The sequence below is a fragment of the Galeopterus variegatus genome, unplaced genomic scaffold, assembly GCF_000696425.1.
Source record: "Galeopterus variegatus unplaced genomic scaffold, G_variegatus-3.0.2 Scaffold4243, whole genome shotgun sequence".
Taxonomy (NCBI): Eukaryota; Metazoa; Chordata; class Mammalia; order Dermoptera; family Cynocephalidae; genus Galeopterus; species Galeopterus variegatus.
Genome location: NW_007730354.1, coordinates 153,418 through 171,718, shown reverse-complemented (window position 1 = coordinate 171,718; position 18,301 = coordinate 153,418). Strand labels below are relative to the sequence as shown.

General features: G+C 36.5%; 1 protein-coding gene across 1 annotated transcript in view; it reads right to left on the bottom strand.

Annotated features, from left to right (window-relative positions):
* The window catches only part of TTC6 (tetratricopeptide repeat domain 6), a gene marked incomplete at its 3' end in the record, with an annotated part of 53,518 nt that overhangs the window by 11,579 nt on the left and 23,638 nt on the right, over nt 1-18,301 (bottom strand). The window contains exons 2-3 of the mRNA XM_008587070.1: nt 2,185-2,300; nt 1,906-1,925 (exon numbers count right to left, since the gene is read on the bottom strand). Of these exons, the coding sequence (XP_008585292.1) occupies nt 1,906-1,925; nt 2,185-2,300 (136 nt within the window). The remainder of the gene's footprint in view (nt 1-1,905; nt 1,926-2,184; nt 2,301-18,301) is intronic.

Here is an 18,301-nt window from a genome sequence, read left to right as displayed (position 1 = left end):
TCAGTTTTTTTCTCTACTATGTAATTAGTCTCTATAAGAATAATCATTAAATAGTGTACTCTCTTCATTCATCAGTTTACTCCCTAAATGAGCTCCTTCAGGGCAATAACTGTCTTTTCTATCTTTGCATCACCCATGTTCAGAACAATGCCTGGCACATAATAGAATAAGAAATGAATGAATAAACTCCAGCTTTGTTTTTGGTGAGTATATGAGGAAATCATTCACCATGATAGCTCGAAAACTGTTACATTCAAAATGGTGGGTAATTAAAAGGAAAAGGTATTCCATTAGGAATGATCCTCTTCAAAAAGAAGAAAGTTTCACCAAATAACTAAGAGAGCTTTGGCCTGTGGCATTGGGATGCTCACGAGTGAGGCCACCAGGTTCTGAGGGTAGGGTGCCAGGCACCACTTTGTCAGAGCAGGCCCTTCTGGGATGGGAGCAGGCCGCCCAGTGCTGCCCAGCCAAACTTCAGCCCAGTAACTACCAGGGGAAGCTTCTGGGGCAGTCTAAGGGACAGATATGATGATAGATAGAGTTCTGCCATCTGTCACAGGGTAGACACCAGAAAAAATGTGTCAGGAATGAAAGAAACCAGGAGGGAGCCTTTCTACCATGGCCAGGTATCAAGTTAAGAAGTATTCTATCTCTAAAGCAGCAGTAAATTTCCTCATAAAAAACCCAATGGCCAGAAGAGGTCCAGAGATTGCTAGTAAATGTCAAAGCTGAGGAAATGGTTCCCACAGAAGTCAATATTTTTGTTTAAATCTTTATTTAAAATAATCAAGATGAGGGCCGGCCCGGTGGCGCACTGGATAGTGCGCCGCTTGGGAAGCGCGGCGGCGCTCCCGCCCGAGGGTTCGGATCCCACATACGAACCGGTTCCCGCTCACTGGCTGAGCGAGGCGCGGGAGCAACACGAGGGTTGCAATCCCGTTGCCGGTCCCCGGTCCGGTACGGGGGCAACACTGAGGGTTGCGATCCATTGCCGGACACGGAAAAAGACAAAAAGACAAAAAAAAAATAATAATAATCAAGATGACTAAGCTGCATACCTAATAGCTTTTTTCATAGTTTTCTTCATTACACTTTACATGAATGCAGTGAATAATACTAAGCTTATTCTGTTTAAGAAGATTTCTATTTTGCTAAGCCTATCTGATCATGTACTTTCAGTTTACTGTACCTATTAGAGGCTTAAAGGTCAGAAGTTTTGATATCTATCTGTAAATGGTGTCACCTAGAGGCGGCTACCCTACAAGTCAGTCTTAAGTCTATAGCATGTGTGGTAAGGCTTCACAATTGATTTATCCACCTACCATTACCAAGTGGCTACTAATCTCACCATATACTGGGTCCTGAAGCTGGTGATGAGAATACAAAGGGGAAAAAAAACATGGTCGCAACTAGAAGCATCTCAAACGCTAGAAGTTCTACCATTTGTGGTAACTCTAACCCTACAAGATCCATGGCTTGTGTAAAAAGAAAAGATTCCATATGCTTTCTGAACATGATATGTTATCCTAAAAATGAAGTATGATCTCAATTTTTATGTATATAAGGTCATATTCCCAGAAACCTAAGGAGCTTACTATTTAATGTATGATTTTATGAATCCTCTGTAAAGGAACTGATCATTCATTCCTTCACTTTTTTATGTAAATGTGAATTTCTGTACATACATGGGAGAAACTTCCCATTCACAGGGAATATGTTCCAGATTACTTTAAATCCCACAATTATTTTGCCAATAATAGATAAAAAAGAAGCTTCATTTCTGAAACAAACTTTTGTCACCAATTGTCCATATATTTCAACAAAATTTTCCCCTTGTTCATGCTTTTAACAATTAAAGTGATGCTTTCTTAGAAGCTAATAACTTTTAATTAATTCTCCAACTACCTTCTTCTAGATCCAAATGTCTCTAAACCAGAAGAGTTGTTAAAATCTTTCCCTCCTCCAAAGAGTTTTGTGCCTTAGCTCAGAGGTCTATGATAGTCAGAAGCACTGAGCCAAAACAGCCAGCACTCCCAATGTGCTGTTGGATTAGATATACTTACAGTTAAACACACCTCTAAAACAAATCAGAAGGAATTTTTTTTAAACTCTCTCTATAAACATTCAAGCAACAGGAGGCAGACTATTACTTTGATATAGGCAAGAAGGATTTTTATTAAAGACTTTACCATTTGAGGTTCCTCAACATTTATCTGTAATCCTTGCTCTGCTTGAGTATGAGATGTTTCTGCTTGCATCTGAGGTGTTTTGAGGTACATTTTTCCAATTAAAGGAATATCCTTGAAGAGGGAAAAGGAAACAATTAAAGTAGTGCCAATTTTAACAATCACTGAGGCATATTATTCAAAATAACAAAATGCTAGCCAATTATGCAGTAAATGAGAAATATATAAGAAAATATAAGCTAGTCTATAACATACAATAAATGAAGAATACAGAAAAAAGACACAATGAAAATATTTCTGTTTTTTCTTTCTAACTCATGGCTTTTTATTTTTTTTTATTTTTTTTATTTTTTTTTGTCTTTTTTCCGTGTCCGGCAATGGATCGCAACCCTCAGTGTTGCCCCCGTACCGGACCGGGGACCGGCAACGGGATTGCAACCCTCGTGTTGCTCCCGCGCCTCGCTCAGCCAGTGAGCGGGAACCGGTCTGTATGTGGGATCCGAACCCTCGGGCGGGAGCGCCGCCGCGCTTCTCAAGCGGCGCACTTATCCAGTGCACCACCGGGCCAGCCCCTAACTCATGGCTTTTTAAATTATAATTTTTGGTCTCTCTCTATATATATCATTAGATATAATAAAACAATTAGGTGATATTAAATCAAATACTGTAAGACATTGCTATTAAATCAGATACTGTAAAAAACCACACAAGTAAACTAAAATACAAACTAAAATTTAATCCAACCAAGAGCAAGAAGGAATGTGAATATACTTAAAACTTCACGGGGTATAACTGTTAGTGTCATTTTTACAATTAACGCCAATTGCAATGATACACTCTCTACCCAGCTGAAGTGGCAAGAAGACATACACTACAATGACTAACACTGAACCAGGAATAAAGAGACGCAGGTTCTGTGCAAATTGTGAGGCCACAGATCAGGTGTCAATAGGCAAGTTATTGTGCCTCCCTTCAAGTCACCTTTATCATTCTTAAACCTGACATTTAACTACATAACTTTTTAAGGCCTTTTCTCCTCTATCCTTTTAGTGATGTCAATAGCCAGATGTGAACAGCCATTGTGCTTTAAAACTCTTGTTTTTCTACTTTTTCTTTGCTTTATCAAAAGGATTGGACTCAGGCCATTGGCTTCTACTTCTGCCTTCTCATTAGAAATAGCTATAAAACTGGACAATATATAAGAACAACTCTTTTAGGACTGGATGACAAGCAGTGCAGAACTGCAACGACTGAAAGAATGGAAGCAAACAAGGTAAGAGCCACAATTACCCCAGATTTCTGCCTGACACAATCTCCAGACTGTGACACATTAAGGGAGAAACGAACCAGAGCCCAGGTATCTCACTAAGTTGAAGAGACAGAAATCAGAGGAGAAGACAAAGATGCCGGAATTTGTAAGGCACGGCATAGAGATGAGGGCACTGCATGAAGAGCTCCAGAAACCTCGATAGGGTCCTTGAGTCTCTGGCTCAATGCTAATCTGCTATGCAATGGTGAAGCCCATGAGACTAGACAAAGAAAAACTGCCAGGGAAGAAAACAATTACCAAGGAGCTATAAGTCACAATTCCCAAAGCTCGCACAAGGCCGGGTGTTATTAGATCTCCCACCAGACATGCTGAATACATGGCATATTCATTATAAACCCCAAAAGATCATACATTAGTAGTAATGCTAAATTAGCCCTAGGGTAAGGCTTTTCTGGACTTTAAAATGCTTTAAAACTATGCTTGAAAAGGTAAAGCTGCTCTTCAAGTAACTTAACTGCCTATCATAACAAACTCCCACATTTTTTAAAGGAAGTCAACAAAATCCAGTACTCTATAATGTAAAATTCACAATGTCCAGCATCCAGTTAAAAGTTAGTGGTCAGGTGTTATAACATCAAGGTCAAGGGTTCAGATCCCCATACTGACCAGCCGCAAAAAAAAAAAAAAAAAAAAAAAAAAAAAAAAAAAGGAAAAAAAAAAAAAAAAAAAAAAAAAGTTATTGGTCATATGAAGCAACACAACATATGATACACATCCAGGAGAAAAATCAGTAGAAAAAGACCCAGAAATGACAGAGATGCTGGAATTAGCAGATGAGGATGAGGATCTTAAGCTTCTAATATAAAGATTATAAATGTTCAAAGTGAAATAAAAATGTAACATAATGAAGAACAAATATGAGATTGAAAAAAGAATCAAATGGAACATCTATAGGCAAAATATATATAATCTGAAATAAAAATTCACTGAGTGGTATTAAAAGCAGAAAAGACATTGCAGAAGAAAATATCAATTTAACTTAAAGACATACCAATAGAAACCATGCAAAATAAATCACGGAAGGAAATAAAACTGAAATAAAATGAACAAATACTCAGTCTAACCAATATTTGATTGGAATCTCAGAAAGGGTGGTGAGGAGAAACAGAAAATATTTGCACAAAAAACGGCCAAAATTTTTCCAAATTTCATGACAACTATAAACCTCCTGATGCAAGAAGCTGAATTCCAATGCAGAAGCACACAAAGAACACTGCACTAAGTACATTACAATCAACAAAATGAAAACCAGTAATAAAAATTCCTATAAACATCCAGTGAAAAAAGAAACATTAAGTACAAAGAAACAAAGAATTATCAGAGGCTAATTACCACAAAGTAATACCATAGATTTCTTATCAAAACTGTGCAAGCCAGAAGACAATGAAGCAACATATTTAAAGTACCTATACTGAAAAAAAGAATTGTCAACATCAACTTCAATATTCAGCAAAAAAAACTTTCAAAACTCAAAGTAAAACTCAGCAAGCAAAAAGTGAAATTACACATTCTGTAAAATATTTAATTAGAGATATACCAGGTGTCTAAGTTCATGCCTCACAAAAGGTGTTCTGACATTCTGAGATGCAAAATGCAAATGATTACTTGGTGGGTAGAGCTCTCAATATTCAACTGGGGCAGAAAATGCAGAGAGGGTTTCAGCTAGGCAGCACTGGAGATGTGGAGTCAATTAGGAAGATAGTGAAATCTGTCTCAGACGCTAAGAAATTTCTACAAGTAAGATCTGAGGAACACTTTTTGCATGTGACTCCATGAGGTCAGGAGCCACAAAAAGAACCTCTTGACAATAAGCCCACACCAAGCAGAGAACAGGGACATCCTACCCACTTGGCTCTGTATGTCTCCTCTGTAGTGAGGATCACAGATATACTCAGCTCAGAAAATTCACCAAACATCAATTAACCTTCCAGAAAAATTATTTGAAGAGGCAATGAAGGGCTCAAAAATAGCAGTTAAAATATAATAAATAAGTAAAGGTCATATGCAATGAAACTACTTAAACATAAGTAATAGTCTGAATAATTTTTAAACGGCTCACAAAACTAAATGCAAATGTCAGGAATTACACTAAAAAAGACATCTAAAACTGATCCAAGAAGAAACTGAAAATTTGATCAGACCTATAACAAGTAAAGAGATTTAATCAGTAATCAAAAATCTCCCAACAAAGAATATCCCAGGCCCCAGATGGCTTCACTAGAGAATTCTACTAAACATTTAAAGAAGAATTAATATCACTCCTTCTCAAACTCAAAATATTAGCAAACTGAACCAGCAACAAATTATGATTATAAAACACAGCCAATGGGCTTTAGCCCAGGAATGCAAGGATGGTTCAACATACAAAAGTCCATCAATGTAATATACCACATTAATAGAATGAAGGGATAAACAGTGACAACATATGATCACCTTTATTGATGCAGAAAAAGGATATAAGAAAATCCAAAGCCCTTTTATGATTTGAAGGAAAAAAACACTAAAAAAAACTAGGAATAGCAGATCCCCATACTGGGGCAAGCTGCAAAAAACAAAAACAAACAAACAAGAAAAACTAGAAATAGAAGGAAACTTCCCCAGCCTGATAAAGAACATTTATGAAAACTGCAGAGCTAATATACTCAACGGTGAAAGCATTTTCTTTAATAACAAGAAAAAGACAAGGGTGCTTGATTTCACCATCTCTATCCAACACAGTACTGGAAGTTCTACTCAGGGCAATAAGGCTAAAGAGAGAAAGGGAAAAAGAAAAGGAGAAAGGAAGGAAGGAAAGAAGAAAGGAAGGAGAGCATGAGCATCCAAATTGGACAGGAAGAAGTAAAATTATCTTTATTTGCAAATGTATGATCATATGTAGAGAAAAATCATGAAGAACACCAAAAAGCAACAACAAAAAAAAATTATTAGAGCTAATAAACAATTTCACCAAAGTTGCAGGGTACAAGATAAATATATAAAAATCAGATGTATTTCTATACACTAACAATGAACATTCAGAAAATAAAATTAAGAAAATTTCATTTACAATAGCATCAATCAGAATAAAATACTTAGGAATAATTTTTTTTTTATTGAAACATAACTAATTGCACATATTTGTGGGGTACAATATAAATACCTGTGTGCAATATGTGATGCTCAAATCAGGATAATTGGTATATTCAGCATTACACAATGTAATTATTTTTTGTGGCCCTTTACCAATTTCTCACTATCCCCTCTTCCCCCACCTTTCCCACATCTGTTAGCCTCAGTTCTGTTCTCTCCTTTTCAAAGTTCAACTTGGGAATAAATTTAACCAAGGAGGCACAGACTTGTCCAATCACTTGCTGAGAGAAATTAAAGATGACTTAAATGAAAGAGAAAACATTTTACGTTCATGGATTGGAAGACTTAATATTGTCAAGATGATAAGACTCCCCAAAGCAATCCATAGATTCTATGCAATCCCTATCAAAATCCTAAGGGCATTTTTTGCAGAAATAGAAAAGCTGATTCTAAAATTCATATGGAATTGAAAGGAACCCGGAATAGGCAAAACAATCTTGAAAAAGAAAAATAAGATTAGAGGACTTACATTTCCCTATTTCAAAAATTATTATCAAGCTAGTAGTCATAACAGTGTGGTACCAGCCTAAAGATAAACATCTAGATCAATGGAACAGAATTGAGAGTCCAGAAATAAACCTATCCAACTATGTGGTTAATTGATCTTTGATAAGGGTTCCAAGACCATTCAATGGGGAACAAATAGTCTCTTCAAGTAGTGCTGGGACAACTGGATATCAACACACAAAAGAATAAAGTTGGACCCCTATTTAATGTGATACAAAAATTTAACTCAAAATGGATCAAATACCTAAGTGTAAGAACTATAAACTATACACTATAAAATTCGCGGAAGAAAACATAAAAGTAAATCTTCATGACCTTGGATTTGGCAATAGATTCTTAGAAATGACAACAAAAGCATAAGCAAAAAAGGAAAAAATAAATTGTACTTCATCAAAATTTTAAATTTCTGTTCATCAAAGGACACTATTTAGAAAGTGAAAACACATCATACAGAATGAAAGAAAATATTTGCAAACCATTTATCTGTTAAGGATCTAATATTAAGAATATGAGGATACTTTGAAAAGTTTGCAGAAAATATAATTAAAAGATAATACAAATCTTTCCATGAACTTTTTGAAGTACACTTGCATATAAAGAACTCTTAGAACTCAACAAAAAGACAACATAATTAAAAATGGGCAGATTCCTGGCTTTGAAGTTAGTAGCACTCTTTGGCGATAACACTAGTAATTTTTAAGATGGAAAAGGCAGAAAAAGGTTCCAAAGCAAGTACCCTGATTATCAGCTTAATAATTCCCTCCCTCCCTCTTCCTACCTGTTGTAACTGTCCTAGCACCCTACTCTCTCTGAGCTTAGTTCTCTTACTAATTATTCTTTATTGTTAGTGACCTCAGCATTTCTCATACAAGCACTTCTCACACAAAAGCAAGTTTTTCCTCTCAGAATCACTTGCTCTCATTATTACCACCATGCAACAGAGAATTGTCTAGTATTCTGCCCTTTGGCACAGTCTTAACACTAACATGAAACAAAAATATGCTAGAAGTTGCAGCACTCACTCTCTACTTTAGAAAACCCTATGATTTATTTGGTAAAAGTGAGAAAGAATCACAGGAGAGAAAATAGACAATAAAGATGCATTTCTATATAGGCAAAAAAAATAGTCAAAGGATTGGTATAGATATTTCTCCAAACAAGACATAAAAAGCCAACATGCACATGAAAAATGTCCAACACCTTTAGTAATTAGGGAAACACAAAACAAAATCATAATGAGACACCACTTCACACCTACTAGGATGGCAATAATTTTTAAAAAAGAAAGAAAGAAAGAAAATGACAAGAGTTGGCAAGGATGTGGAGAAACTGGAACCCTCTTACACTGTTGGTAAAAATGTAAAATTATGTAGCCACTGTGGAAAAGTTTGGTGGTCCCTCCCCAAAATTTAAACATACAGTTATTGTATGATCCAGCAATTCAATTTTTTAGAATATGCCTAAAAGAATTGAAATCAGGTATTCAAATAACTGTACATTGATGTTCATAGCAATACTGTTCACAATAACTAAAATGTGGAAACAATTCAAATGTCCATCAATTGATGAATGGATAAACACAATGTGGTATATCCATACAATGGAATATCATTCAACCAAAAAAAAAAAATGAAGTACTGATACGTGCTACAATGTGGATGAACCTTGAAAATATTATGCTAAGTGAAAGAAGCCAGTCACCAAAGATCATATATTGTATGACTCCATTTATATGAAACATCCAGAATAGGTAAATCCATAGAAACAGAAAGCTGACTAGTTGTTGCCAGGGGCTGGGGAGATGGGAAAAGGGAGTGACTGTTTAATGTGTATAGGGTATCCTTTTGGGGTGATTAAAGGGTTTTGGAACTAGAGGGTGATGGTTGCTCAACACTGTGAATGCTGATGCCACTGCACTGTGCACTTGAAGATGGTTAATTTTATGTTATGTGAATTTCACCTCAGTGTAAAAAAACAAGTGATTGGCTGTAATGAGCACTTGGAAATACTAGGTATGCAACAAATGTCATTTCTTTGCTCCTTAGACATCTTTAATTAGCATAGCAATACAATTCATACTTGGTAACTATAATACATTGTCCAATGACAAAAGGATTTTTTTTGTCTGTAGTCTAATAAAGCCAGAGAAATAAAATTCACGTTTGACATTTTTAAAAGACATGTAATGTAAAAAATAATGATTTATTGACAATAATAATTTTGTTACTGTTAAACCTAAATTTTAGCAGCAAACACACATGTGGAGATAACAGGTGAGAGTTTAAAAAATGTACTTAGTTCAACATTAGGAAATCCATTAATTTGTAAGTCAAATGAAAAAACATAATCATCTTCATGGTAGTCTCAAGTGAAAATCACACAAAAGACAGTATGATAAAGTGGTTGAGCACATATCCTCTGCTTTTGGTTTCAAATCTTGACTCAGTCTCTTGAGGGTAGTCTTGAGCAAGTTATTCAATCTCTCTGGGCCTCAGTTTTGTAAAGTGGGGATAAAAATAGTACATACCTCATATGTTTGTTGTTAGAACTAAATGAGATAATACATGAAAAAGAAAATGTCATACATAATAATAGCTATTATTATTCACATTAAAACAAAAAGCAAAATGAGGATGCCTATTGTAACAATCATAATTTGACACTATACTGGAAACTCTAGAAACAAAACATATAAGAACAAATGAATTAATCACATTACTGTTCTTTGAGGAGGCTATTACTATAAGCCCAGAAACCCCAAAATAATCAATAGAAAATTATTAGAAACAAGGCTATTCATAAAGAATACTGATTCACAAAATGAGAAAAGTAACAAAACCACTAAAGCAACAAAAAATATAAACTACAGTGCTTTAAGAAATGTGAGGAAAACTTCAAAAATTTACCAAGACACAAAAATTGACATGAATCAGAAATCTTGGATCTGATACTAAGAAGAAAATCAAAGAGCACTTTTTCAAGAAATACAATTAGCATTTTGTCTAACATTCATTAAAATCTATCTTGTCTTCCTGAGTCACAAACTATAACTAGCAGTATATTTCTACATCTTTCACCGGGTCTAGCAAAGTGCTTAACAGATTTTTAAAATACCATAAATAATTGAAAATGTATGTAAAACGCTGGGAGCAGCCCAGCCTCACCATCCTGGATACATTTTTTTATGTGTTTCACAAAAGCAGTTTCCACCTGTGGCATCAAACTTAGAATCCAAAATGTCAGAGCTGGAAGGAACTTGAAAGATCAACAAAATCTGAAGGGAGCCCAAATTTCACAGACACTGAAACCACAGCTTTGAGCCCCAAAGGGTGCTGTGTAGTATTCAAAACAAACAGAGCACATGGTCTTTCCCCTAAACTGCTTAAAGCAGATGGACCAGCAACAGAAGCAGCAGTGTTCTCTGCCTGTGAGGCAGGCCCAGTATGTTTTCAATCATCATTAAGAAAAGGGAGGAGGAGAGCAACTCCCCCCACCAACTCGTTATCATGCAATCCAGGTTCTCCCCAAATGACACTAGCCATTATGACACAGGCCAAAAGAGCATTTCTAACATATCCCCTTTTATGGTTTCTTTAGCATTTATTCAAGGTGCACTGTCTTTAAATAACTTACTGTGGAGTTCAAATTTCAGAAACAAGGAAAGAAGACATTTTATGGCCCTAAACAAATACCTGTCCCCACGGGTTACTATCTTGAGAAACTGCTGTGATTTGCATTGACTTTCTCTGCTTCCTACAGGCAAAACTCTGATGGCATTGCCCTGTAGAATCCTGATTATCAGCACAAGAATGTGTCACGGCTGCTTTGCATTCGTTTGTGCTACCTTTGACTTTTTTTTTTTAATTAAACATTTTATTTGACTGTTCTGGATGGCTGGACCCTGTATTCAGTAGAACTGTCAGTTCTGAAAAATGTGATTTGAAAAAAAAAAAAAAAACAGAACTTGAATGGCTGCCATATAAATTTAAACATCAAAATTGCTACAGGCACTATCTGTAACTAAGTATGTATGGCACCCTTTCCACAAAGTCCTAACAGAATATAGTCTATTTCTTAAGCCTGTTCAAGAAATACAGTAATTCCAGACACACAGAATTACTGTGTTTCAAATAATATTCCCACTTTTTATAGTATCACTTCTCTATACCACAGAACAATACACTGTTTTTAGAAAAATAAAAAATTGAGGTATTCATGAGAAGCTCGTTTAAACCAGGTCATCTAACACAGATGGAATCAGAAATATATTTCCAGAACCTGATCAAGCCTATATTGGAGCAGTGCACATTCTTTATTCCTTGACATTCATACTGGAGAAGAGAACACAAAATCTAGGCTTTTCCTTTCAGAAACATATTATAGAAATTGGAGTTAATGTGCCTGTGTTTAATTTATAGTATCTAAGTCAGGTATGATATTCTTTTGAATTAAGCACCAACTATTTAGTGAGTTATGACGAGCTATGTGAGATCAGTATATTTAGCCAAGCATGAATGTCATGTACAGGCTCCAAGCTCCATAGGAATCCAATTTATACACAGAGATGAGAATAAGAGTAGAAATATCATAAAAAGCACCATCTCCAATTATGCCATTGAAAAATAAATTTGGGGAAGAGTTGGGTTCTTGGAGTGGGGAGGTGGAGGGAAGGGAGAAAATAGTTCTTATTTCATAGCATAATATCTTAATATAGGACCACCTGAAAATAATTGTGCATCTGCATCGATAAATTTTGAAAGTTTGTATACCTCTTTTGTTTATTTAGTCAACAGGATTCTATAAAACTAAAATTCTCAAGACACAAACTGAGGAAGGATGAAAACATATTTGTTGTGCTTTCTCAAATGACACTAAACCTAAAAAACTCTGTTTTTTGCTGTTCCTGAATCAAATAGTAAACTCAATTCATTTTCTAAATGTTTTTTCCTGTCAAACCATTCAAAAATGCTAACTAAAATAAAAATCAACAAGCTAATGCACAGCTAACCTATTCTGATCTTCAACACAAACATTTGCAGTACCACTTGCAAATCTTATTACGAAAACGCTCCAGTAGCCATCGTCCAAGATGATATCCAGTGATTCCCATCTCCTGAGTAGTCACCTCCTCAGTGAATATGGATGACCTGTATAGTCAATACATATAGCAGAAATTACTATATCTATGTGGCGATGTCATAAAACATATAACAACTTCCACTTTACTCTCTCTTAGATCACTAGCTCTGGGGGAAGCCATCTGCCATGTCATGAGGACACTCAAGCAGTCCTGTGGACAGGTCCACATGGTGAGGAACTGGAGGTTTCATGCTAACAACCAGTACCAAATTGCCAGTCTTGTTACTGAGGCATCCTGGAAGCAGATCCTTCAGCCCCAGAGAAGATTCTGACCACGTGAGACACCTAGAGCCAGAATTATACAGCTAAGCTGCTCCTGGACTCCCAACTCACAGAAACTGTGTGAAATAATAAATGTTCATTGTTTTAAGCTGCCAAATTTTGGAGTGATTTGTTGCACTAACTAAAAAAGGCTCTAAAAGTAAAATTCTAGCTCTTCAGATTTTTCCTGGCATTTCCTAGAGAACCGAAGATCTCAAAATCCCATAACAATTTTTATTTTTTGGTACGTGTTTTTTTTCCTTTTTACCTATTATTGCACAATTATTCTTAGCCTTTTTAAAAAATACATATTGCTTTGGAAAATCCATTAAAAAATGAAGTAGTTTGTGCTAGATCCTTAAGCAAAACAAAAAGTATGTGTGCTATCGATATACACTGGGTGATACTTAATACGCATCCTCCTTTGTCCCACATAATTATCCCATACGTCATGAAATATTATCATCTAACATTTCATTACATTTGTCAGCAACTTTAAAAGGCACATTGTATGCACCATTGCTACAGTATTTTTGAAAACTGTGGTATCACAGAGATTTAAAGAGCTTACTAGAAGCAAGACCTGTCATAAACCCACACCAAGAACATGATTCTTTGTCTTATTTTTAAACAAAGCCAATGAAAGAAATTCTGTAAGGCCTCTCAGAAACACAAATCTATATATAACAACATCTAACCTATGTTTATATTCTAGACAATGTATACACCTTCCTTAGTTAAGATGAAGAATTAGTGATTAATATCAACCATACAAAAGCATTAATAATCAGCCTTCAGTTATCTCTTCTCCATACTAAATTCCCTCTCCTTAAACTTTTCTCAAATGGGTCTTGGAGAAGAAATGATAAATTTTTGGAAGAATCCATAAAAATATTCTCTTAAGCCTCCTAATCTCACATATGATTTAATAACATAAATAAATACTTCAATAATAAAATTCAGAGCTCCAAGAGTAAGCACATTTTTGTTTACATCATTCAGCAAATATTTATTTACAGAGTGACTACTAAGTCCAAGGTATTATGTGAGATGATCAAAAGATAAAAAAGGCAAAAGATAAATAATCTTGACTCCAGATTGTTTATGGTCTTATAAAACAAATTCAGCATTCATTTGATCCATGCTACTAAAAACAGAAGGACAAATAAAACTCAATTCTGATCACTTAGGTAGTCACAGCCTAGATGAACGCATATACTGATGTATAGATAAATAAAAATAACACATGGCATAAAATAGGCACAAAGTAAATTTGTACCAAGGAATTGCAGTGAGGAGGGGACATATTAAATAGATTTAGAGTAGAAGGAAGCACTTCCTTAAAATGGTTCTTAAGAGAAAGGTAGGAACTAAATGTGTCCAGTGGATACAAAGGGCATTCCAAGTAGAGACAGACTCCTTGGGCCAGTTTTCAGGAACCTTCCCTTCCCCTGGGGCAGGTGCACACATGACATTTACTGCAGTCAAGCAGGCTGAGGATGGAAGGTATCTTCATATTGGCTTCCCAACTTCCTACCTCTAGCTCCATTTCCAAGGGATGGTGATAAACCTTATGGTTGCACGTGTTTACTCAGTTCTCTAAGATGGTTTTGCTGAAAGCCAGATTCTAATTCAAAAGGGAAATCAATGTATTCATTTGGTTTATATGAAGTTATGAAAACTTACACCACATTACCTACACCCTTAATTCCCTTCCTCCCATCTTGCTAATTTCTGAAGTAAGAAAGCTAATCTCTGGGCAGAAGCAAGGAGCTTATTCAAGTTATCAAAGAATTCAGTCAAGGTTCTTTGTCGGGAGCATCAGAAACTGACTCAGACTATAAAATCAAACAGACTACAGTCATGTAGGAGGCACTGAATAGCTGTCAGGAATCAGTGGGAGAGGACCCAAGAAGTCATAGGACCAAGAAGCAGGAAGCATTGCAATAGTCTTTTAGCAAAAATGGACTTGCCGGGCTTCCTCAGGACACAACGGCCCAGAATGAATCTTTATTGTTCCTTTCATTAATAGACATTGTGTGTTCCTGAAATTTAAAAGCCCAGTGGATGTCTTGTATAGTAAATTGCATTAATGGCCCCAATTCTTCACCTCTCACTCTATCCATACCTTTTGCCATGTAACTTTGCAGTTTTCACAACAAGAGGCAAAGTTTATTCTCCTGCCTCCTGACTCTGGATTCATCCATGTGACTTGCTTTAGCCAATAAAATGAGGCAGAAGTAAGGATGGGCCAATTCCAAGTCTAGGACTCAAGAGTTCTTGCATGTTCCTCTCTTGAACTTCTGCTGTCACTATGAGAAGCACATGCCTGGTCAAACCATTGATTCCAGGAAGAAAACATGCATGGATGTGCCTGGTCTAGATGTAGATCCCAGAAGGGAGACACATGGAACAGAGCTGACACAGCTAGTCTCCCGCCAGATCAGAGTCCTCACCTGATCCACTGATACAAGAATGAGCCAACTGACCCACAGACACCTGTGCAATACCAGCCTAGATTGGCTGACTTCAGTTAATCCACAGATGCGAGAGCTATAATAATATTGTTATTAAGCCACTGAGTTTGGAGAGTCATTTTGTTATACAGGATTAGCTGACTGATACAACTACTGAATGACAGTGAAAGGCAAAAAAAAAAGAAAAAAAATGAGGCAAGCAAGGTCAAATTATTAACACTCCTCTATGCTAACTATAGTTTGGAGTTGGTCTCCATCCTGTGGTCAGTAGGGATACAGTTAAGTTTTTAGTTAAAATATAAATTAATAGCAGTGTCTGGTGAATAAATTTTACTGGGGGTAAGAATTGAAAGTTCGTTCTGAAGATGTAAGGATCCAGGAGAAAGCTGATGAGGGCCTAATTTAAGAAACAGACAGTGGAAATAAGGAGATGGCTTAAAAGAATAGTCTTTATTAATTCTCATTCCCCACTCCTTAAGGATATTTTTACAGATCAAAGGAAAAGATTAATAAAAATAATCCTCAAGTTTTTGAAATATAGGGGAACCCCATCTTGAGTCTAAAAGGGATTCAGATATATTTGTGTAAGTCGGGCAAAGTCAGATGGGACAGACTTCCCAAGTCTCATTTGCATGAGTATAGAGAGTCACTTGGGAAAACATAGATCCTATAAGGATCTAGGCATGATAAGAAGAAACCCTTAAGAAAGCCTTGGTCTTCTGAGAAAGGGGGCAATTCTACCTCTCAGATTTATCTCCTTGGGACTGATTCATAGTAGGTCTATCTCATAGTAGGTTTAAGCTGGGGGTTGGGGAGTGTACCAGAAAATGAGCATAAAGGTGCTATAAGTAAACAATGAGAGAGTTGATTAATTTAACACTGTCCTGCTACGAGATGAAGAAGAGTTCTCTTCCCAATCCCTCTGCCCTATCCAGGGCTGACGTATCCAGTAGACTCAGTAGGCACAGTGCCTAGGATCCATGATAGTTTAAAGATCCGCAAAAATGTTTTAATTGTAATTTATTTTAAAATCAGAAGAAAAAATAAATATAATAATAATGAACATGTAGTAATGAATCCAGCATGGATTATATTTATCTTTATACCAACACAGTTGTAAATTTTTTTATGTTTTTCATGGTGGAAGGGGCCCCCAAAGGCAAAAGTGCCTAGGGCCCACAAAAGTCAAAATGCAGCCCTGGCCCCAACCCACAGAGTAACTTTGGAATCCTGAGAGCCCTGCACCATGGTAAACACTACCAGGATAGGGCTTGGCAATAGTTCGTCCCCCACCTATCCCCTCAGAGGATATGGGTAGTAAATTACAAAGGGGGTAGTGGATTTAGCAGATTGAAAGAAAACAGGTTTTGAGGATGTTTTCTAACTTCCTATCTCCTCTCTCCTAAGGGAGCCTCTGCCCACTGACAAGGCATCCCAAGAGCAGTGTGACAAGAGAACAACTGTCTTGAGAGAAGCAGGAAATCTCCCTAATGGCCTGAGCAGGCGCTCTGCCTGCATTGCGCCAGGAAACTGCTATGTGTGGTTATAGTCAATGGAGAATTAAGACTACTAGCACTATATTTTAAATCAGTGGCTTTCACTTTTTTTTTTAATTTAATTTTATTTTATCAATATACAATGTAGTTGATTTTAGCCTTTTTTTTTTAGGCAGCAGGACACATTTGTCAAACAAACTCACACTTAGAGGCCCATTGTATAAAGCAGATCAATGGGGAATGTTGCAGTTAGGTGAGGGCTGTGGAGCACAGTGGAAGGACGACAGCCCTGCCCACTCATTCCTGCCCTCACCCCTCCACAGACCCCAAGGACTCTCTGGGATACCAGAAATAAATGCTCTTGCTAAGTTACGGTATAAGATATATGGGGGATCTCACACTACAGTCAGGGCAATCCTCTCAAATCAAATTCTGATCAATACATACGCGCACATGCACACGTGCGCGCGCGCACACACACACACACAGTGACATCCTTTACTAGGTTAACTACCCACAGCATAGGCTATCACAACACGACGCAGCTTGCAAAACTGTTCAGAGTTTAAAGCCTTTCTCTCCCATAAGATCATAAGGGCAGGGACTAGTCCACAGTGCCTGGCATACAGCAGCTGCTCAAAGATGTTTCATGGGTGGATTAATGCAGGGCAATATCTTAGTTTTTGTTGCATCCCCAAAGTTGCCAACTACTTTCAAGGAGTCCATTTTAGATGCTCCATACCTACTTCTGTAATTTTTGGAGTCTTTTGGAATTGCTTTTAGAGACAGTTTGCCATCCACACACAAAAAAAACCATCTTTCTTCTTCATTGCTACACCTGGATTATGGAACCAAGGTGGTTTCACTCCAAAGTGTTCACCCATTTTATTTGTAAGACCTTACTCTAAGTGACATTTAGTTGTTTCCAACAAATTTAACCCATCCCCCAAAAGCTAGATACTTAACAAGAGATAAGCAAAAGAATGCACTGTGGGCTATGAGAGCTAACAATTATTGAATACTTACAGATGGCAAGCACAGGTGAACACTTTACATTATCTCATTTAGTTCTCACAACAAACCTATATGGTAGTTGCTATTACTATTCCAACTTCATAGATTTAAAAAAAAAAAGTGAAGTTAAAAGAGATAGTTCAACTCACTGTGGATTACAAAAAGGAATGACTTTTGTAGCAAAATCCTTGATTAGTACCCATGAATGAAATATTGGGTAGTGGTAGTGTCATATTAATGTTCTGAATGTCTTCGTATTTCTTGAGAATCCACAGTCTTCATTATTCTCTGTTGGCTCCTGTTCAAAGTATTCGGGGCCCCTCCAGCTGCTGAGTCATGCTGAATAAGCCTGGGAGGAGCTGTTAGGGAAATAAAAATCTAGAACAGGGATATCACATACCTTCATTACAGATATGGCAGAAAGTTCAAGAGAAAGGAAGGTTACCTCAAACTGACACAAAGGCAGCTCTGAAAGGAATGACTAAACCTGCTTGGCTGTTCATACCCCATAAATTCAAGATATCATGACTCATATTAACAGCATGGCAGCAAAGTAACAATATAGAAATTAAAACATGAGGTTTTATTTTAAAACTGCTGGAAATGGTTTAAAATGCAGAAAATTAAAGTAAAATTAGAAGACTTGATATGAGAAACTGTCCATTTTGTACTTAAAATTTTATGTTCTTTTGTTTCTGCCCTTCTGGATCATTCAGCTTCTCTATTTAAATAAACATATTTATCAACTTACATTTTATCATA